At 44.2% G+C, this 22,302-nt stretch overlaps 2 protein-coding genes across 3 annotated transcripts in view; one reads left to right on the forward strand and one right to left on the reverse strand.

Annotated features, from left to right (window-relative positions):
- Positions 1–15,497, reverse strand: part of LOC133891059 (cysteine-rich receptor-like protein kinase 6) — a 71,098-nt gene extending 55,601 nt beyond the window's left edge. The window contains exons 1-7 of one of the 2 annotated variants that reach the window (XM_062331752.1): positions 14,640–15,497; positions 14,272–14,400; positions 14,056–14,195; positions 13,768–13,978; positions 13,432–13,675; positions 13,184–13,337; positions 12,572–13,104 (exon numbers count right to left, since the gene is read on the reverse strand). In XM_062331752.1, coding sequence (XP_062187736.1) covers positions 12,838–13,104; positions 13,184–13,337; positions 13,432–13,675; positions 13,768–13,978; positions 14,056–14,195; positions 14,272–14,400; positions 14,640–15,465 — 1,971 coding nt within the window. In that variant the 5' untranslated portion in view covers positions 15,466–15,497 and the 3' untranslated portion in view covers positions 12,572–12,837. Of the gene's footprint in view, positions 1–12,571; positions 13,105–13,183; positions 13,338–13,431; positions 13,676–13,767; positions 13,979–14,055; positions 14,196–14,271; positions 14,401–14,639 lie in introns of those variants that run through there. The other variant, XM_062331755.1, reaches the window with a different exon arrangement.
- On the forward strand, positions 6,184–8,382 carry LOC133891063 (glucan endo-1,3-beta-glucosidase 13-like). The gene is made up of 4 exons (XM_062331758.1): positions 6,184–6,316; positions 6,426–7,146; positions 7,343–7,947; positions 8,068–8,382. The coding sequence occupies exons 1-4, from the start codon at positions 6,247–6,249 to the stop codon at positions 8,100–8,102; spliced, it is 1,431 nt and encodes a 476-aa protein (XP_062187742.1). The 5' UTR covers positions 6,184–6,246; the 3' UTR covers positions 8,103–8,382.
- Positions 15,498–22,302: the final 6,805 nt, after the last annotated feature.

A 22,302-nucleotide genomic window follows, 5' to 3' on the forward strand; every position in this document is an offset into this window, starting at 1 on the left:
CTGGAAAGCTTACGACGAGCACTTTCTAATGGATATGAGCTCGACCAAATATTCCTTATAGTTTAGTCAGAGTTAAAGGGATAAGGTGCTGTGTCACCGTTTTGAACCATGCCGGGTTTTGTAATTGTGTTAGAGTCGGAGTCCAGGTTGTGCACGCCTCTCTCCATGGTTGCACAACTCTAGATCGACCTCCTCACGCCACCCTATATATACACAATAGTCGTCATAGTTTAGGCTTGAGTTTAGCTTAGATTATTCTGTTTAATACAGTTTCGTCATTTATCGGTTTGTTGATCCCCAAACTCGAGTGCTTCATTGATAATTAGTAATATTATTAGTAATTCAGATTGCATGTACTTATTCTTGCTTATGTTCTCGATTCGCTTGCAGGAAAAGCCTTCTTGGCGAGGTCAACCGTGTCTTGGTACGGTTGATAACCACGGAGTAGTGATGTAGTGATTGCGAGGGTTCTTGATCTGTTCTAATCGGAGCCTTTGGATTATCAATGTCAAAACTCCACTAATCAACTTATCATATTACCTTTAGATGATTAGGCAAACACGCATCACTAATTTGGTATTAGGAGGGAATTTGGTAAGAGTCTTTTTAGAAAGAAAATTGTTGGTATGAGTCTTTTTAGAAAGGAAATTGACAGCTAAGATTCAAATCAAAATTTTGGCCATTATAGGGAGAAAATAAATTAATTCAAAATCAGGTGAGGGGGAGTGGAGGGTCAATGCAATTTTGGCCATTGAATTCAGATATGAGAATTTAGGTAATCCCGTAGACACTTGTTGGGGTGGATATGGATTTCCACCGGTTGATGACTATTTATTATTGGCCATTGGATTGAATGAAGCACCAACAAAAGAATCTTGGTTGTTAGATTTGTTAGATGTTGATAGATCTGAGGTTGTTTGTTGTTACGTGGACATTTTTTGGGGTGTGTATATGATTGTTCCAACTCATGCTTTAAGAAAGAAGCTGAACATTGGTCCATCCGTACAACTACCAAAGCCTGATGATTAGGTGATTCTTCCTAACTGAGGATCAAATGGCAAATATATAGGAAAGAACATAACCAATAGCAATTCTTCCGCACCTTGGTCATACTATGAGTCTGTGACCTTGTCGTTAGTGGTGCTTCGTCGATTTGGGTTGTTGCCATGGCAGAGGGGCAACATCTAGCCATTTTCGTTGTGGGGGAAGTGAGACCGATTGATTGCGACAGGGATGCAAGTGTAATACTTACAACCAAATCTCACAACAATTTTATTAAAACACCTTCCGAGATGTTCACTACTTGCAAGATTTAGATTAACGAGGCATTCCACATTGAATTCATATATTCAAATATTGCAAACACAGTTGGCTTATACTTATTAATTTTCCAGTCCTATCATGATGGATTATGTAAAAAAAAATATGGTACTGATTATGTAAAAAAAAAAGGATAGCCATGATTTGGTTGCATGTATGGAGCTGAGTAGGTGGCTATTTCCAATAGGTACGGACATGGAGGGCTGCAGCAACCACGATTTTGTTAGAACATGAAGTAGACAGGAATCTCACGTAGAAACCAGTACATAGTCCAAACAGAAAGCTCAATACTAAATATACCTTTGAACCTCTCTCTCGCTATCCTTCTTTATTTGTATAGAGTTGGACCCTTTACTTTTACATAGATTTGAAAATCTCAGTAAACCAAGGTGCGATGCAGATATAAAAAATCTTACAACAAAAAACAAAATCATGCAGTGAGCGAACCTGGTTGGCTTACATTGCAGATTATCATGAAACAGTGTTGCGGAGTCGTCGCCGGCACACATCTTAAGAAAAATAAAGAGCCATCGCTGGCTTGTTCAGGACTTGAGGCTGGCATAAAGTTGTGTGACTTGAGCATTTAAAAAACACTAGAGCAAGGTTCTTTTTTGTTCAAAACACTTGAGCAAGGTTGTGGTGCATGCCACTCGCATACTTTAGGAAAAATGGCAAAATCATGAGTCCGAGCTACTGCTGCACACCGAAGCCACCGGCGTGGGACCCATCACCATACAGCGGCTCGGTGCCTACACTTTAAGGGCATCTCAGGAGCCTCTACATCATCCACACCATCCGAGAGAATAGCCAAAACTAGCGAAAGACGGTCTCCAGCAGCTCTATCATCATCCACGTCATTTTTCCGGGCGCGCTATCCCGATCCTCCCGCACGCCAAGTCTGGCATGTCTCTCCCCCCACGCCATCCTCCAACCGCTGCTCGCTCCCTTCTGCTCCCGCCACTTTTATGATGTATGAACTATATGTTGTATGAAAGATGTGGTCCACAATATTAAGAAAAATTGCATCATTACTAAAACACTACACCCCTCCATAATTAAAACACTAGTTCCCTCCATAATATTGCTATAGGTGCTCAACTCGATCGTCTTGAAGCTGAGAGTGAGTTTGCTTGTTTCTAATATTTTGATGACTTTGAATAAACTCAAATAGTTCAAGTGTGTGGTTATGGGAAACTGTCACCTTTCTCCCACTCCTTCGTAATTGAAGTCATCCAGTCCTCCGTCCCTCCGTCTTCAACTATTATGTTATTCATGATGACACAAGCTGTCATAATTTGTCTAAGTGTCTCCTGATCCCAAAATCTTGCTGGTCCATGCACAATAGCAAAACAAGCATGTAGAACTCCAAAGGCTCGTTCGACATCTTTCCTCAACGATTCTTGAGCTCGGGAGAAATATATTTTCTTATTCCCTAATGGAGATGATATTGTCTTCACAAACGTGGTCCATGGTGGATATATGCCATCTGCAAGGTGATATCCTATTATATAGTTGTGATCATTGATGGTATAATTCACTTTTTGAACTTGTCTTTCGGCTAGCTTTGAAAAGAGAGGGGAGCGGTGAAGAACATTAATATCATTGTGAGACCCTGGTAAACCAAAGAAGGCATACCAAATCCAAAGATCTTGTGAAACTACTGCTTCTAGAATGATTGAAGGGCTCGTGCACATGGCCGGTATACATGCCTTACCATGCTGCATGGTAATTTTTTCACTTCTAATACATGTAATCTATGCTCCCTAGCATTCTGGGAAAATCTCTCTGCTCTCTAATTATTGCAAGTAATCTATCAGTATCTTAATCATTTAGAGATCTCATATACTCATCTCCGAAGACTTCAACAATAGCTTTCACAAACCTTTTAAGACTCTATAGAGGTACTTTCTCCAATCCAAATATAATCATCTGTAGCATCCGCTGGCACTCCATAAATTAGCATTTGAAATGCTGCAGTAATCTTCTGCAAAGAAGATAACCTAAGAATTCCAACACTATTTCTTTTCTGTAGAAAATAGCTATCATGGTCTTCTACAACATGCAGTATGTGCAAAATAGAGAACGTGCCATTCTAAACCTACATGAAAAAAATAATGAGAAAGGAGGATCAACAAGAATGGCGAACAAAAATATATGGAATAATTGCAAACCTTCGCTGAAAGATAGTTGGGACGTAGGTAGAATCCTCTGAAAAGTAGTCTTGGTATAGTTTAGCATGTCCGACTTCTCTATCACGATGAATTACTCGATGTCCTGGCACGGAACCACCATGGCGTGGAGCATTCAACCACTGATATTCATCGTGTGCTATGAATGCTATAGCAACAATGAATTCATTGTCCTCGGATGAGGAAGACGATGAATCCAAGAGCATTTGCATGACGTAATTGCGATGACTCATTGCGATATGGTAGAGGAAACACAGATATGTGGATGAGGAGATACAACCAGGACTAGCAGATAGACTTGCATATATAGATCAATTCCTTGTGTTACCCGATCTGTTGTTTTGGAAGGGGGGTTCTGGGGGAAACCTTTTAGGTCCCCTCAAACTGACACCCCCTTCCTTCCCTTCGTTATCCGTTCCATTCCTTTCTGTTCCGTTCATCGTCCAACGTTTTCCTTGATGAAAACTTTTCTTACCTGTAGTTCTGTCCGGTATGGCATCGCGTCGTTTCGTCCGCAAAATATAGCTGTTAAAAATATAACCGTTGAAACTATACTATTGAAAATATAGCCGTTACAAATATATAGTTAGTTGATATTAGTAAAATATAAGAGAGAGGATATGGAGGGTGGAATATGGATATTTTGTTAGAGTGTGAAGAGATATGGAGAATAAATCTTTTTAGATGGTCCTCGGTATAGAGATATGGAAGACATAATTTAGTTTTTTTAGATAAAGGGATTGATATTTCATTAAGCTAATGAAAAATATCCCGACCTCTTCATGACAATATGAATGCGGCTGATCATTATTATAGAAAACAAAAGCAAAAGGGCAAACTCTGTCTATCACAAAAGCAACTAACATCCTGGGGAAAAGAAACTTTAACAATAAAGACATGTTCATATTAAACACTTAATCTATTGCTAAACCTCAATCTGAACTTTGCGAATATATCCATCGTTATGATCTCCAACAAATGACATCTTAACCTCATAGTTTCCTGGTCCTCCTTCTTCCTTTGAAGTAATGCCCAGAAGCAGATCCATTATGTTGCCCTGTAAATAACCTGCATAGGAGTTGATATATTGACCTTGTAAAAAACCGTATCATTCCGGCTGAGCCAGATTGCCCAACAGATAGCTGCGGCTCCCACCAGAATTTGTTTTCTTAGCACCAAATTTTGAGCCAAACATGTGAGCTACGCCAGTCAGGGGAAGTATTTTGTATGTGACGTGAACTATTCTCCAAATGAATTTGGCCATATTACAATCAAAGAAAAGATGTTGAATAGTCTAGTTTGAACTAAAAAACAACACTTTTCATTCCCATGCCAATTTTTTCTTATTAAATTGTCTTTTGTTAGTATTACACCTTTGTGCAAGTATCACAGAAATTTTTTTATCTTTAAAGGAACTTTCAAACTCCAAAGGTATCGGTTATTATCTATTATGTTGCTATCTAGCACTGTCCTATACATAGATTTTACTGAGAACTGATCACTTTGGTGTAAAGCCCATCTAAAAAGATCCGGCTCCTCATTTAGATCAACCTCAGCAATCTTAGCTAAAAGACCTTGCCATGGCTCAAGATTATCCCCCACCAAAGATCTACGAAAAGATACATTAGAAGGATCATAACTTAGAACTTCCGATACAGTATTATTTTTCTTATGTGCAATGTTATACAAAGTTAGGTGCTGCTCTTTCAAAGTGGTTGTCCCTAACCACTTATCTTCCTAGAATCTTATTTGAGTGCCATTACATAATCGAAAATTTCCAAAACTTAGGAATAGATCCTTGACACTCATTAAGCCTAACCAGAATTGTGAATCACCGGGTTTTTTTTATCTACTTCAGCAATGATTTTGTTACCCAAATACTTTTTTCTAATCAACTGTTGCCATGTTTCATCCTCATTAATTAGTTTAAAGAGCCACTTACTTAATAGACATTTTTTTTTGATGTCAAGATCTTGAATACCCAAACCATCTTGATCTTTTGGTCTACAAAGTATGCTCCCTTTTACCAACCTATATTTCTTCTTGTGCCCATCACCTTGCCAGAAGAATCTAGATCGGTAATAGTCTAACTTCTTGAGGACACCCCTTGTTATTTCAAAGAAAGATAACATGAAAATGGTTAGACTACTCAACACTGAATTAATAATAACAAGCCTACCCCATAAGATAAATGTTTTTCTTTCCAGCTGCTTAATTTTTTCTCAAATCTATCTTCTATCACTTTCCAGTCCTTATTACTTATGTGTCTATGATGTATTAGAATTCCCAGATACCTAAACTGGTAGTTCCCTAATTCACATTCAAAAAATCAGAATATATTGGTCTTCATAAGCTTTGACCTTCCCGTAGCAAAATAATTCACTTTTATAAAAATTAATCTTTAGGTTTGATAATTGCTCGAATGTACAAAGTAAGAGCTTCATATTTTTTACCTGTTCCAAATCATGTTCATAAAGATGATTGTATCATCCGCATATTGAAGGATAAAAAGATCACCATTAACCAAACGAGGAACTACATCACAAATTTGCCCATCTTTTTTTGCTCGTGCAATAAAGATTGCAAGCATATTGACCACTTAGATTAAATCTTTTTTATCTGAAAATAACGTCCTACCCATCATTTACTTTGTTGCCGGCTACAAGGTCTCACGAACCCTTCGCTGGTTCCCCACTCACCTTCTTGCTCTGCCCGCCCGTCGCCCCTGCAGGAGACCATGGCGCTTACCTGCCTCCTCGTCGTCGTCCTCGGAGCCGCATTGCCTCTACTCTTCTTCTCCCCTGCAGGTAATCGTGCCCGGATCATAAAGACTGCTAGCTGTCCTAGAAATGATCGATGTAGAGTTGCAGGTGCAGTTGATTGCTAATTATTGTTTCTTTCTTGTGTACATTGTAGAGGCGGGTGTGGTGGGAGTGAACTACGGCAGGGTGGCGAACGACCTGCCGGGCCCGGCGTCGGTGGTGCAGCTGCTCAAGCAAAACGGCATCACCATGGTGAGGGTGTACGACACAGACCCCAAGGTGCTCACGGCCCTGGCCAACACCGGAATCAAGGTGATGGTGATGCTACCTAACAACAACCTGACCGCCGCGGCCGCGAACCCGTCGTACGCGCTCCAGTGGGCGCGGAGCAACGTGGCGGCGTACTACCCCGCCACGCAGATCCATGCCGTCGCCGTGGGGAACGAGGTGTTCCACCGGAGGCCCGACTTGACGCCGCAGCTTGTCCCGGCAATGACCAACGTGCAGGCGGCGCTGGCGAAGCTGGGGCTAGACGCCGCCGTGAAGGTGTCCACGCCGATTGCGTTCACCGCACTCAAAGACACATTCCCGCCGTCCTCAGGCAGGTTCCGGGAGGACATCGCGCAGTCGGTGATGAAGCCCATGCTCGATTTCCTCCAGCGGACCCACTCCTACCTCTCGATCAATCCCTACCCGTTCTTCGCCTACGCCGATCAGCCAGACAAAATCTCCCTCGACTACGCCCTGGGGAACTCCAACCCCGGCGTGCGCGACAACAACACCGGCCTCGTGTACTACAGTCTCCTGGATGCCATGCTGGACGCTACGTACTTTGCGATGGATAAGTTGGGACAAACGGGATCTCTCAATGTCAGGTGACTAAAAATCTCAAATCTCCCAATCGATCCTCTCCACCACACGATCTTACCTCTTGAATCCGTGCTATCCCCTGCTCGTCTCCGACGCCCGGCCGCCGCCACGGCGCCACCCGCCACGGGGCAGGGGGAATTAGGATGACCGGATCTCCAGCCAATGTTCCATATGGATGACTGAAATTAATGTTATTTTCAGGCAATCGATAGGGAGTCACTCCCACAAATTGTATGTTACAGAGACCGGGTGGGCAAGCGGCGGAAAACCCAAACTCGGGAAGACGCCACACAGCGGCGGGAGGCGTTTGGAGGCCGGGGATGGATCCCAGGCGGCCTCGGTAGCCAATGCTCAAGCATACAACAATAACGTCATCAATCGCGTGCTGTCCGGCAAAACGGGCACCCCGCACCGCCCCCACGCCGACATGGACGTCTACATCTTCGCCCTTTTCAACGAGAACCAGAAGGGTGAAGGACCAGACGACAGCGAGAAAAACTTCGGCCTATTCTACCCGAACGAGACGAAGGTGTACGAGTTCGACTTCCACGGCGGCGGCGCGTTGACGAAGAGCTGGTGCGTGGCGAATGAGGCGGTCGGGGACGCGAGGCTGCAGGCGGCGCTGGACTATGCCTGCGGTCACGGCGCGGACTGCAGCGCCATCCAGCCCGGCGCGCCGTGCTTCGAGCCCAACACCAAGGTCGCGCACGCCTCGTATGCGTTCAACAGCTACTACCAGCGCAACGGGCGGGCCCGCGGGAGGTGCGACTTCGCCGGCGCTGCCTCCGTCGTATACCAGGCACCAAGTGAGTTAATTCACGCTTGGATTGTTTCATGTCGCCGTAGCTCTACCTTATCCTCAGCTCTTGTCTTATAAACCTGTATGGCATAAATCTTACTGTTGTCTGTTCCACTGTTTACTGCAGAGTATGGAAACTGCGTTTTTCCAATCAAGGCCTGAATTCAACTTGAAGAAGCAACAGCCAAGTCTGAAGGCTATGCTGCCATCTGATCAGTATATATGATATTCGTAGGGATAAACCCATATGATCCTCTACTTTAAAGAGAAGTCCAGTTCTACAGAACTAGATAATATAAAGCCCGGCTCCTGTAAATCGGTTGCTTCGGCTGTATTTGCGTCCAGACCAATAAAGTCAGCTGGCGATACACCTCGCTCCCCCTTTTTTTGAGGGTCTCTTCCTCTTTCTAACTACCTTCTCAAATCTCAATCAGTAAATGTCACATTTCAGAACCATTTTATATTCTCATGCTTTACTGTATCAAACAAGTGAACAGCTTCAAAATCTGTATCTCAACGTTTATATATTGCATATCACATATAATTAGCTTTAGAAGAACGACTTCCCAATTTTATGATAGGATAATGCTCAATTGCAGTCGCAGGAAGTTGCAAAGTGGAGTATCATGTGCAAACCTAAGGATCAAGTTGGTTTAGGCACAACTGACCTCCTAATCCAAAATAAATTTCTTCTTAGTAAATGGCTCTTTAAGATACTAAACGAGAACGGGGTTTGGCAAAAATTGTTAAGAAAAATTGTTAAGAAACAAATACCTTACTACTAAGACCATCACACAGGAGGAAGACAAACCAGGAGATTCCCACTTCTAACTGGACTAATGAAAGTCCAATAAGAGTTTCTAAAAATAGGTACATTCCATATATAGAATGGCACTCAAATAAGATTCTGGAAGGACAATTGGATAAACGATAAACCACTTAGTGAACAATTGTTTCTTCAGTACTTAGTAAGAGGGGTTATACTAACTAAAGATAATTTAGCAAAATACAATTGAAATGGGAATACTAAATATTGTTTATGTAATCAGAATGAAAACATACAACACCTTTTCTTTTATTGTCATATCGCTAAATCAGTTTGGCATGTTGTGAAAATGGCTCTAAATATAAACACATCTAGAAATATTACCTATATGATGGGTGATCGAGTGAGAGGTGTTTGGAAAAAAAATAAGAATCATATTTTTGTTGGTGTAGCAGCTTTATGTTGAGCAATTTGGCTATGCCGCAATGATATCACCTTTAATAAAAAAAATCAACAATCACATCTTTCATGTAGGTACTTTACAGAAGAACATACTGGCTTCGATATTGGAGCTTGCTACAAAAAGAAGTAGAGAGGGAACATGTGCACAATGCATGCCAAAGACTAGAGGTTGTTGTGTTGGAAGTCTTCGGCAAGAATAGGTGGCATTTTAATTCCAGGATATTCACTGGATGATTTTCCAATTATTGGCCCTGTTTGACATAGTTTCTGGGCCAGCTTCTCCTTAAAAAAGTGCTTTGTGCTCCCTAATTTCCTGCTTTTGGGCACCTTCTCCCGGCAACGCTTCTCCCCATTGCACTAGAAGCGAAAAGCGGCTGAGCACACGCTTCTCCCACAAGTTGGTGGCTTTTGCGGAGCCCTAAAATGAAATTGCCCCTGTAGTTTGGAGGAAATTACCCGCAAATGCCATTGCTATACCCCCGTCAGCACCCCCACCCCCACCCCACTCGCGCTACACCCGACTCACGCTCTGGCGATTAGGGTTTCTCCCCTCTCCACCGCAGAGCGCCGCACCTCTCCACCACCTCCCTCCCAAAGCGATAGCACCAACTCCAAGCATGGAAGCCGCGGCGTCGTCGGCAAAGCCCATCCTCCGCGTGGCCACCATCTGCGGCTCCCTCCACAAGGCGTCCTTCAACCGCGGCCTCCTCCGCACTGGTATGCTCTGTGCTTCCTTCTCCTCTGCACGTCGCTTCAGTCCGTCATTCTCGTTCACTCACAAGAACATTGCATTAGATGTTAATAAGAATCTAAAGCGTTGTACAACTGGAAGTAGTCAATTTTGTGCCCCAGAAATGAAATGGGGAATGGGCTTTCTTCTGCACAGGGGTGAAGTGGATGCCAACTAGATATTCAGAGGAATATTGAAACATTCTTTTCTTGATAACATTTTCTATGAAAGGAATAAAGGAACGCCCAACACTTTATAAAGACATCTTTTTGTTCCATACAAAATGTTCCTTCTACTTTCAATTAATGTAGGAAATGTCATGATCACTTTACCTAAGAAAGGAATAAATGCGGATGCGGATGCGCACAGAGCACAGTGGCAAGGCTCAAGGAGTGAGCCGAGCCGGCGGAGGTTCGATTCCCCCGTCCTGCATCCCTCTGGTCTTCAATGAAGTCCGTGCAGTGAGGAGGTGCCGTTAAAAAAAGGAATAAAGGAACACCCAACACTTTATAAAGACATCCTTGTGTATCATGACACTCCACTAAGTGTGTATCATGAGAAATTGAGAATCAAATGGGACCCATCCATCGTGTGCCATGACAATCAAATGGGAATCAACATAATTCTGCAATAATGCACATGAATCTGTGAGGTACTGTTCAGCACTAGTTCATAACCTGCATTTTCCATGAGAATTAAAATCCAACCTGTTCCTTAATTAGTCTTCATGATAAACATCATCGTTGAAGCAAACAAAAAAAAGAGGCAACCTGAATTGAATTGAGATAAAACATCGCATTGCAGTATGTAGGATGATAAGTTCCAAACCCAAATTACACCCGAAGATTTTTGTTCATGGCAATTCGTGTCAGAAGCGAGCGTCGAGGAGATCTCACGTGACAAGTCCAAAAAGGCACCATGGTTTTCGCGCGCCGCTGTGCCCATCCTACGGCCCGGCCGCCATAGTTTTTCTTCTGCCATACGTGCGCCGTTGTGCTCACTTGAGCCTGGGCACCATAGTTTTGTTGAAACGGTGTGCTCCGGCTGCGCCGACCGATTGCCATGGCCGCTGTTCTGTTGATTGACTTACGTCTTTACGCTGATGTTTTTCCGACCATTGGTACATTGTCTACCTGCTGTTCATGCTGCTATGGCTGTGCTGTCGGTTCTAGTTTGATTACAGTCATCCTGTTGGTGTCATGCTATGGCCGGTTAGCCCTCCCCCTACTGTCGGTTTGGTTATCCTGGAGCTGCTGGCTGATTAGAGATGTGGTTTCCTCTTCTGCCAGTCATGTAGGGAAGTGCTTATGGCTGCACTGGTTTGGTCCTGACAGTTGAGGTTCAAATTATCTAGTGATTGCCCGATGATATTAATATTTCTTGTCTTGTTTTACTGATCGCCGGCCATTGATGATTATGTTGTATGTTGGCCTGCTGGTGATTATGCGTGGCAGGGCAGAGATGGTTCAGTGCAGGAAGGGAGAGTTGGCTCTGATTTTGAATTATGCCTCTTGTTACCTATCAAAGATGAGCTAATGATGCTACTTTCTGCTGCCTACCAAATATGTGGCTCACTTTACTATGAGCCCTCGTGCTATCTTATTGCAGAAAATGCAAGGCCTTTGTGGCTGATGTCTTCGTGGTCCATCGTGATCACTTTTGCCTTTGTGGCATAGTGTATGTGTGCCTATCCGATAATGCTTATCGTAGCGAATATAGCGCCTTTGCGACTGATGCCTTTGTGGCTCGCTAGTGATTACCCTGCCTGTATAGCTTTTGCCTTCATGGCACATCGCCTGTTTCCTTCGGTTAGCCAATGAGGAATGATTCCGAGGTCCGAGGGAGTAAGTGAGCTAAACATGGCACCAGGCTCCTAGACGCGGCTGAGCTATCGCTACCGGTAGAAGTTACGCGTTGTGTCATGCTCCTAATTCACCTATACTACTTTATACTGAGGCTGATGATAACGAGGCCAATGATGACCTGGGATGCATAAACAGTCAATGATGCGATGCTAGTCTGTTGTCTCGTCCTTTCTGCTTTTAATTCTAATGCTATCACTTTTGCTCTGTCTTTGTTGCGTGTGACTACAGCATTACAGACTCGAAGACGACCGTTAGCGTAACTTAATCGGAGGTAGCCTGAAGACGGGCGTAATTAACTGGAGTCGCTTTACGAAGCCTTGAGAACCAAGACGAAACAATCGCCGGATTATATTTGTACAGTCAGATTAGCGTGTGCGTTGTGGAGTAATATGTATAATGAGAGAAACTGTACTTTATAAATTCGACATGAATAAATAAAATTTACATATTTGTGTTACATCGTCCTCTCATCTTTCGTATACTTTGTATACTGATATGTCACATAATATCATATCCAAAGTTACATACACATTAGACGCCTGTTTCAAATCCGCGAAACACATGTTTCTATTTTTAAAATTCTTTAATTTCAGACTTCATTGTTTTACAGAATCCTATTCTCTTTTTAATGGACAAAAAAGATATCCTTCTGCACCGTTCAACTCAACTCAAGCATGTGCAATTTACACGGACCACCTCACCAGTTGTAAAGTACTAGTTTGTTGCAGTGGGCGGTGGTCCAATTTAGTCACCCATTTTTGGTAACCGTATTCCATACCATTATGGTTTGCAGAAGAGGCTCATCCCGTAAATGTTACAAATATTGTAAAGTTCATATGTTTCGATTTTGAGATGTACCATGGCACAATTTTGAGTAGGAACTGAGGGGTTTTTTTTACTGATTACACTTGTAAACGTCGGGCCATATCCTAATCAGACAAAAACACCGGCAAATACTTGTTACGCATAGCCATATCCCATATGTGACTGACCCATACAGACAAACGAACCACACACCTTCCTATATCCCATTCTCTCTGTGTTAGCCACTGAAAATTGTTCTGGACCCCCTGGCTAACCCTGCACCGACGCCGTCGACACGGCCGTGTTGCCGGCGCCGTTCCTGGCGAAGAACGCTGGCTTGGACGGGGCCTGGAGCGTGACCGTGTTGCTGCCGAGCATCATCACGACCGACGACATCACCGGCCGGACCGCAGGGTCTCCCTGGACGCACAGCAGCCCAATGTGGATGCACCTCAGCACGTCGCCCTCCGGGAAACTGCCGGCCATGCTCGGGTCGACCAAACCCGTCACAGTCCCGGCCTCCCAGTGCTCCCATACCTGCACGGTGGTTCGTACGTAACCGTGAGCCAAACTTCACCACAACGTGTGGTGGCAATGGTTATCAGATTCTACTCACGGTGGTCAAGAGATCTCCGGAGTGCTGCTGTGACTCGTAGCAGTCGTTGTTCTTCCTCCCCGTGACGATCTCCAGCACCATGACGCCGAAGCTGAACGCGTCCGATTTGACGGAGTAGTTCCCGCGCATAACGTACTCCGGCGCCATGTACCCACTGAAACGAGGAAATCAAGCAACAGCTCAATCACTTATACAGGTGAAGTGAACTTGAACACGGTTAATGAACGCTGTGCTTTTCCAGTACTGACTAGGTGCCAACGACGCTCTTCGTGACGGCCTGCGTCTGATCGCGCTCGAAAATCCTCGCGAGGCCAAAGTCCGAGATCTTGGGGTTCATGTTCGCGTCTAGCAGGATGTTGCTGGCCTTGAGATCTCGATGGACTACTTTGAGTTGAGAGTCTTCGTGGAGATACTGCAGACCCCGAGCGATCCCGTTTATGATCTTGTACCTCTGTCTCCAGTCCAGCTGTTCACGTTTCTCATTCTCAGTGTCTGAGATGATCATAGAGGAAGTAGGGAGTGATCAATGTGATGATATGAAACTTTGGAGGAGAAATTTGAGTGGAGAATGATTCAGTTAGTACCGAAGAGGATGAGATCGAGACTCCGGTTGGGCACGAACTCGTAGACGAGCAACCGCTCCTGCTGCTCCAGGCAGACGCCGACGAGCCGGACGAGGTTCTTGTGCTTCAGCTTGGCCACCAAAGCGAGCTCGTTTTTCAGCTCCTCCACTCCCTGCGTCGAGCTTTTCGACAGCCGCTTCACCGCTATCTCGTCGCCGTCCGGGAGGACACCCTGAGCAAATCAAACCAACGTTATTATTCATGAGCATTCTTCACTTCAGAAACATCCAGGACATGTTCGTTCAGTACCTTGTACACCGCGCCGAACCCGCCTTCGCCGAGCTTGTTGCTCTCGTCGAAATCCCCGGTTGCAGCTCGCAGGGTAGAGACGTCGATCATCATGGATTCCACTATTTCGATGTCCTCTGCTTCGGTGGAATCCATGGGACCTGTTCAAATATCAATTATATAAGCCATTTGCTTTCTTGCTTCACGCTGTAAATTGGAGAGTTTTGCAGGACATACATGGCTGCTTCGCCTCTGCTGTTGGCCGCAGCCGCCTCCAGAAACAGAGGCAAGCGATAAGGTTCAAGGCTGCCAGAGTTGGCAGCACAACTGCAAGAACCACGCCGGGCACACTGTACTTTCTGCCCTCTGTGAATTAACGAATGAACATCAAGTCCAATAAGTTTTACAGATATTTTGAATTGGAAACCGATGACGGAAATTAGAATCGAAGAGAGGACCTAATTTTCAAGTGACTAATCATTCATCACCCTGGAACGGGTGCAATAAACAAGTTTCCGTCACTAAATAACTTCGAGTCAGTTATTGTGGACCATGTTAGACGTTAGTTATGACACTCAAATAACTAAATAAACGCTTTAACTCACCTCCTCCGGCCGCCGCCGGTGTCTCGATTGCCGGAACTGGCGCCGGCGCTCCAGAGCTCGGTGATGCCAGCCGCACCATTGCCGGTCCATTGAAGAAGGGCGCGGTCTCGTACCTGTAGGTGCAGTTGACCCCAAGCACCCTGCCTCCGATATTGCTCTGGAACCCCACCAGGTTAGCCGCTACGATCTGAGCGAGGCACTTCCGGCACTGCGCCGGCGTCTGGTCCGGCGTGCACTGCGCCAGGCTGTACACCTTGGGGAACTCCTGGTTGAAGTCGGCCTCCCCGGTCGCGAACCGCCGCGTGGAGTTGTTCGCGGCGTATTCGACGGTGGCGTTGATGAGGGCGGCCAGGAGGCTCTTGAACCGGGCCGGGTCCGACGTGACATTCGCGTTGTTGTTGATGGCGTACGTGTCCATCATCGGGCCGGTGTCGTCGCCGGGGAGGGTATGCACGTCGGAGTAGTGGAGCATGCAGGGGTCGTAGTAGATGGTGGCGTCCTTGTCGTAGGAGCAGTCGTTGGGCAAGTCGTGGAAGGCCTGGGTGAGGCAGCTGAAGCAGCTGCTGGCGTTGACGTCGCCACGGCAGAGCCCCATGGCCCAGATCTGCTCCGGGACGGCGCCGATGACGGCGGTGGCGAAGAGGTTCGGGGAGATGGAGGCGTTCTTGGGAAGGGTTGCGGCGACGAGGTTGAGATTGACCTGGTACGTGCTGTTGGGCTTGAAGCTGCTGCTTTCGCCGCACACTGGCCACGGGTAACCCGTAGCGCGCGGGGCGAGCAGCGCGACGGCGACGACAGCGGCCACGGCGAGGAGGTGGCGAGCCATTGCTCAAAGTGGTAGGAGAAAGTAAATTAGCAGGCAGCTTATGTAGACGCGGGGCAGCACACCAACCGCCGACAGCAGCAATTGGCAATCCAAGTTTCATCCTGTCCGTTTTTTCCCACTGTCTTTGGCTACCTGTAAATAAATGACCCCTCAAAAGATCACAATTATCTGCTTGAATTGCTCCATAAATAATGTACCGTCGTTGAAGTTAATTGTTCAAATAATTATGATTTACACTTCATCATTTCGCAAAAAAAAAAAAACGCTTAAACATCACTACGAAATCCACATGGTCAAAAACACTCATGGAAAGGTTAATTCTGCCGCAACCAGCGCGTGGACGGACCGGTGAAATCACTGTACGGCTGAGCTGTATCATTCTCGTCGGGGTCACAATAGAATCCATGGCACTTGAGAGCCGATCAGGTTGGGTCAACCGTCGAGGGAAAAGAAGTCGCCGAAGGTGGCGTGGAGTATCCTTCAGCGTGCGTCATTCCGTAGTGGGTGAAGGCAGCGAGGACGCATCCTCGTGTAGTCACGTGTGCCACAACTGAAATACTCTCTCGATTAAAAAAATATTATTTAACATGCTTTAATTTTAATTATGAATATCTTTTTTATTTTTTCAATTGAACTTTTGAAAATGATATAACTAGATTTGTTTTTAAAAGTAGTTTTAAGATATTATAACTTTATTATATATATATATTATACTAATAATTAGTTTTCAAAATAGTATATCCAAACCATATTTTTTACTTACAAGAAGTACTATATATATATATATATATATATATATATATATATATATATATATATATATATATATATATATATATATATATATATATATATATATATATATAGGACACCTATTCTATACTCCTAGGAGTATGTACTCCCACATGCAATATACCACCTAAACAAACACTTTATACTCTTTTATCATTTTTAGTATACTCTAATACTAATTCTAAGATACTCCAATATGAGTTGTATGAAAAAAATTCAATGTTAGCCTTTCATTTTTGCTATATACTCTTTTTTATACATAAAAGAAGTATATACGCAAATTATGATAAAAAATCATGGAATTTCATAAAAAATCTCGTGAGATTTGCATTGTAGTATCTTATAATTACTAATGAAGTATATTTAAAGTGATAAAGAAGTATAACACACGTGTAAAAGTGGTATATGAGAGGTGGGAGTACATACACCCAGGAGTACATACTAGTTTTCCTATATATATATATATATATATATATATATATATATATATATATATATATATATGTTCTACAATAACTTCCCACTAACATTTTAATATGCTGGCTTGAGCACTTTTACGGATGTGGTGGTGGATTTAGCACTATTCATCTAATCACATCGTTTTTAACTCATCTTAGATAGAGGTCGCTTTTAGTGTGTACATATATGGACACACCCCCAGGTTCTCGTGGGAGGGAGTAGCGTGGATGACAATGAAATTTGACTAATGGCAGTGAGGGGTCAGTGACCACTAACAAATTAGTTCTACTTAGGTTAATTCCAACAGCTATCGTAAAATTTCGTACTCTATAATATTATTACTGTATACACTATCATTATTACAGGACTATTTTTTCCAACCATCTTCAACAGATACTCTATACATTAACCCTATCTTCTCTCCTATATTTTTTTTTCAGTTACCGGCCACACCTCTATCTCATCAACCACTCCATCCACCAACCGCCCCCTTCCTTCCTTCCCACCGAGGATGGCGCTCAGTTTGGCCATGGTGGTGCCCGGCAGCACCCTCTTGGCCAGCCATGGGAGGATTCACCCACGTGCTGCACTCCGGCAAGCCGGACGGCCTCATGGACGAGATCCCCACCTTCGTCGTCGACCCACTCCCCCACGGGGCAAGGTCGGGCGCACGCCGGTGACGGCGTAGACGTCCTCCTTGATCTCCTTGCTGGTGAGCGTCACGGAAAACCGTGGCCAGTCGAGAGCCTCCGCGCGGGCCCTCGATGACCTTGGGGTGCCGAGGCTCCACGGGAGGAAGCAGGTGGCGGGGAGGGAGCGGGAGCGGGAGCTTTACAGCGGGGAGAGCCTGAGCGCGACGCTGCTCGACGCCGACGAGTTGGCGGCGGTGCCGAAGGGGTACTTCGTGGTGTATGTGGGCGCAGAGGCACGGCGGTTCGTGGTGCCGACGAGCTACCTCTGCCAGCCGACGTTCCGGGACCTCATGGAGCGCGCCGCCGAGGAGTTCGGCTTCGTGCAGGCCCGCGGCATCCGCATCCCCTGCAGCGAGGACGACTTCGAGGCCACCATCCGCATCCGGGACCTCATGGCGGGCCGCTTGCTCAGCTCCAACAGTGATGCAGCTCCAACTTTTCTCCCGTAAAGAAGCCGCCCCTCTCTCCTCCTTTGCCGCTACCGTATTACTGTGCAACCGGAAACCAGATCTGTTGGAGTACGCTGCAATTGCTATAGTAGAGCTGTAAAATACTGTACCATAGAAAAATTGGATTTACTGACTTGACTCGGTTGGAGATGGCCTTACAGCGACACCCTACATGCAATGCATCGACGGAGACTAGCTAGCAACCGTGTGGGGCAGTCACTCTAACTGAATAACGTGTAAACAGTGCATAATTTAAGTAATGAACATGTGGAAGTCGAGCACTCTTGCCATACAAGTCACACTAAGATAACTATCAGCATTCTCACGCAATTGTGCATCTACATACTTTTGACCAAGGACTGTCTTGGGATGCAAACGGGTCAGTTCAGTCGTTCAGATTGATTCCTTGTCCTTCTAGATTTTCTGCTTTACATCTATGGTTCCTTTTCTTTTCTCGGCTAACACTTCAAATAAGTAGCTTATGGCATGTTCATTAGAAAAAAAGCCGCTTATCCTGCCTTGGCATAAAAAGGAAAACTTGGTAATTGCATTTTCTAGGATATTATTCTGTTGCTTATTATTAAAAAGTATAAATATACTTGGGATCCGTTTCGTTTTGCATTCCACAATACTATGATATTGGCTTTTTTTAAAAAATTTCATTGAATTGTCGTGGCCCAAATTTAAAAGGTTGGAATTTGAGATCCTAAATATATATACAAAATTATCTTTTAATTTAAATTTGAGAACTTGAACTTCAAACAAATATGATTCAATATATAAAATTTTAAGATCAAAATTTTATAAAGTTTGAAATAAATTATCCAAATTTAATTACTAAGATTCAAGATTAATCACTTGAAACCCTCCCTCCTGCAGGCTTTGCTTGGATCCTGACTCCAGCAAGCGCCTCCTGGAAGATGTTGGGGGCCTCGGTAAGCTGTTGCCGGGCGATAGACATCTGAGCCTTCTCTTGGGCCATTGCGTCAAGGGTCTTGGAGAGTTATGCAGAGCATCATGGTCAGAATAACAAAGCAAAAAGGTGGTATATTTGGTTTGTTAGAGGCTTATCCTTCGTCCAACCCTCTAGTTCGGTGCGTGCCTTCTCCTTTTTGGCCATCTCCCGAGAAAGTTGGCGACGCATCTCGGTAGCCTCCCTGTCGAGTTCGGCTACTCGGGCAGTTGCCTGACGAGCTTCCTTTTGGACCTGGTGAGCCGTGCCATGAATAGCTATAGCATCTCAGGTCAGTACTGTCATTCCATCGACTAAATGGTTGTCTCGTAGGAAAGCACTCACCATGAAGAAGGAGGTGAAGATGTTGTCTGGGTCACAGCCACCGGAGACTTCGACGATCTCCCTCCAGGTAAAACTCCTAGTCAGCCTGTTGTAGCAAAAATGGCCCTATTAGGTCATGATTGTGATTTTGATAATTAATGACAACATAGTTAATGAGACTAACATGTTTGTCAAGAATATATTGTAGTAGGTCTCATGGATGGAATACATGAAGAAGCCACCGCAGCCTGGACAAAGTTGGAATAAATTGGCGATGTCCTAGGAAGATTTGTCTCACCGGATGGTCTGTTGCTCTGGATGTTGAACTTACCAGATTATATTTTGAAAAATGGCTGAAAGGTCTGAATACCTCATCAGAAGGTCCGGTGATCAGAGAAGATACATACCGGAGCATTTGGTCCAGAGAAGATTGCAGCCATTGAAGTTGAAGATCAAAGCACCGAATGGTCCGGTGATCAATGTATTGCACACACCGGACAATGTACAATGCAAATAGACAGAAGGAGTTCAACACATCGGAAGGTCTGGTGTATGTGTTGTACACACTAAAGGCTTAACACCAGACTAATTTACACAGGGTACCAAATGTTGAAGAACGAAGTTTAAGGTACCGGATGGTCTGGTGATGGTTGTTGCATACACCCGAGTATTATTTCCAAAGAGAGTTGCATTGACTCGGTTGGCTAAAGTCAACTCACTTGATAGTCTGGTGATGAAGTGATGTGCACCGAATGCTTTCATCAGAGCAATTTTCACAGAGAAGAAGAAAAGGCTAGGATATTTCAGGATAACTCACTAGATAGTCCGATGATGGAAATGAAGTATATACTGGAGTGTTCGGTGTTCACAGAGGCTTGAGTGGGGGTTCTAATGGCTAGTTTGTGAGAGTATACTCACTGAACAATCCGGTATTAGTATAATTGTTCTCTTCGGATCATCCGGTGTTAACAACTTTTCTGAGCTGTTAGGTTAACGGCTAGTGCGGGTTTGAGGCTATAAATACCCCTCCACTCAGTCATTTAAAGGTGTTGCATACTACTGGAGTCTAGAGGAAGCTCATACACACTTGAGAAGACATCCAAGCCACCAAAGTGCTTAATGTGATTATTTAAGGTGATTAAACACAAGATTAGTGAGTGATTAGTGATTACATGCCTAGAGAGAGTGTTGCAAGGTGATTGCTGCCTAGAGAGTGGATCAATGAGTGATCCAACCTTGTACTAAGTGGTACAACGGTACCTTGGAGTCTTGGTGACTCGCCGGTAAGTTTGTTGACCCTCTGACTTGGTGTGGAGCGGCAACGAGAAGCATCTACAGGGACGCGGAGTCCCTTTCCTTAGTGGCTCAAGCTCTAAATTACGGCGGCAAGGATCCGGAAGAGAGGCTAGTAGTGAGACCTTACCTTGATGGCTTGGTGGCTCATCCAGGTGAAGGCTTTGTCTTTGTGACTTGGTGGCTCAAGAGCAGTGACTAGGTGCCGACTGGGAGCATGTCCTTTGTGGAGCTTCCACGTGGATTAGGGGTGGCATTCATGTCATCGATACCACGAGATAAAAATCTCTTGTGCTAAGTTTGCTCTTTCTATCTCATTTACGTTTTCGTATTTATTTTCTTGCAATTTACCTTCTTAGATAGGTTACAAGTGCTTTGATCGGTAGAGTAGACACACTAGATAAACCTAGAGCACATTCAGATAGAAATTGATATAGGTTTATTTTGTGTAGTTTTTGGAGCCAAATAGATTCTAAGTGTCCTAATTCACCCATTCTCTTAGGACGTCACTGATCCCTTTAATTGGTATCAGAGCTAGTGCTCACATCTAGCTCTACAATTTACGTTAGAGCTTCACACCTTTCATAAGGTTTCGTCGATTCAAGTGACATTTGAGCCGTAGTCTCATTGTGATCGGTTAGGCTTCATCGTCTAGTGAGTTGTGACGTTCTGGGTCGAGATGGATTCTCATAGTGCTCCACTTTTTGATGACACAAACTTCCCCCGGTGGAAAATTTTAATGACTTGTTATTTGCAAGCCCAATGGTTGGATGTTTGGAGAGTCACCGAGGAAGAAAATAATTCTTGCATCACCAACAAGGAGAGACAATTAGATGCATTGAAGAGTATCTTTTTATAATCTATATGTGTTGATGTATTTAATCATGTTAATTCTCTCACCAATGAACATGATATTTGGACTAGTCTCATTGAAATACATGAAGGAACAAATGATATGCGCAATGAGAAATATCATGTGCTTGTTACTAAGCTCAATGGAATCAAGCAATTACCCCATGAAAGTGCTAATGATTTGTACTCACGTTTGAATATTCTTGTTAATGAGATCAATTGGTTAGGTTTGACATCAATTGAGGATGATCAAGTGATAAGAAGAATACTTCAAGCTTTTCTTCCAAAGTATAAGTTAATAGTCTCCATCATCTACGATAACAATGACATCAAGAAGATGACTCCAAGTCAAGTGCTCGGTAAGATCACAGCCCATGAGATGACAATAAACATGGGGATGGAAGCTTCTTCCTCATCCGACACCAAGAACCTTGCTCTCACTAGAAAGCAAGCTCAATGCCAACACATGAAGGCAAGGATGAGGATACAAGAGCAAGAGTCAAGCTCAAGTGAAGAGGATAGAGATGAAGATGAAGAGAGCTATGAAGAAGATGAGAAAAACATTGCAAGCGATGAAATGATGGATCCTGAAGTCTCCAAGCTCATCTCACAAGTGGAGAAGAACATCAAGAAGATCAATGCCAAGACTAATCACCCAATCTCCATGAAGGACTTGGTCAAAATAATTAATCACATCAAGAAGGAGAAGAAGACCAAGATCAAAAAGAGGGAGACAAAGAGGAGAGCCAACGCATTTGCTAGCATAGGAAGATGGGTGAGTGATGATAAATATTTAAGCTCAAGTGATGAGAGCATCACCATCCATTACTCCAAGCGAAGCTCTTCGTTATGGTTGTCATCACACAAGTCGTCATCGCGTAAGTCATCTCACAAGTGTCTCATGGCCAAAGATATGAATAACAATGCAAGTGATGATGAATCCAATAAGGATTCTCCCTTCTATGATGAACCCCTTCATTTGATCAATGAGCAACAAAGAGCCCTTAAGAAACAATCAAAAGAA

The sequence above is a fragment of the Phragmites australis genome, chromosome 14 (genome assembly GCF_958298935.1).
Source record: "Phragmites australis chromosome 14, lpPhrAust1.1, whole genome shotgun sequence".
Classification (NCBI taxonomy): Eukaryota; Viridiplantae; Streptophyta; class Magnoliopsida; order Poales; family Poaceae; genus Phragmites; species Phragmites australis.

Coding starts and splice junctions, on each gene's coding strand:
- LOC133891063 (XM_062331758.1), top strand. CDS start 6,247: ATGGCGCTTACCTGCCTCCTCGTCGTCGTCCTCGGAGCCGCATTGCCT. Junction 6,317..6,425: donor ACTCTTCTTCTCCCCTGCAG/GTAATCGTGCCC, acceptor TGTACATTGTAG/AGGCGGGTGTGGTGGGAGTG. Junction 7,948..8,067: donor CGTCGTATACCAGGCACCAA/GTGAGTTAATTC, acceptor TGTTTACTGCAG/AGTATGGAAACTGCGTTTTT.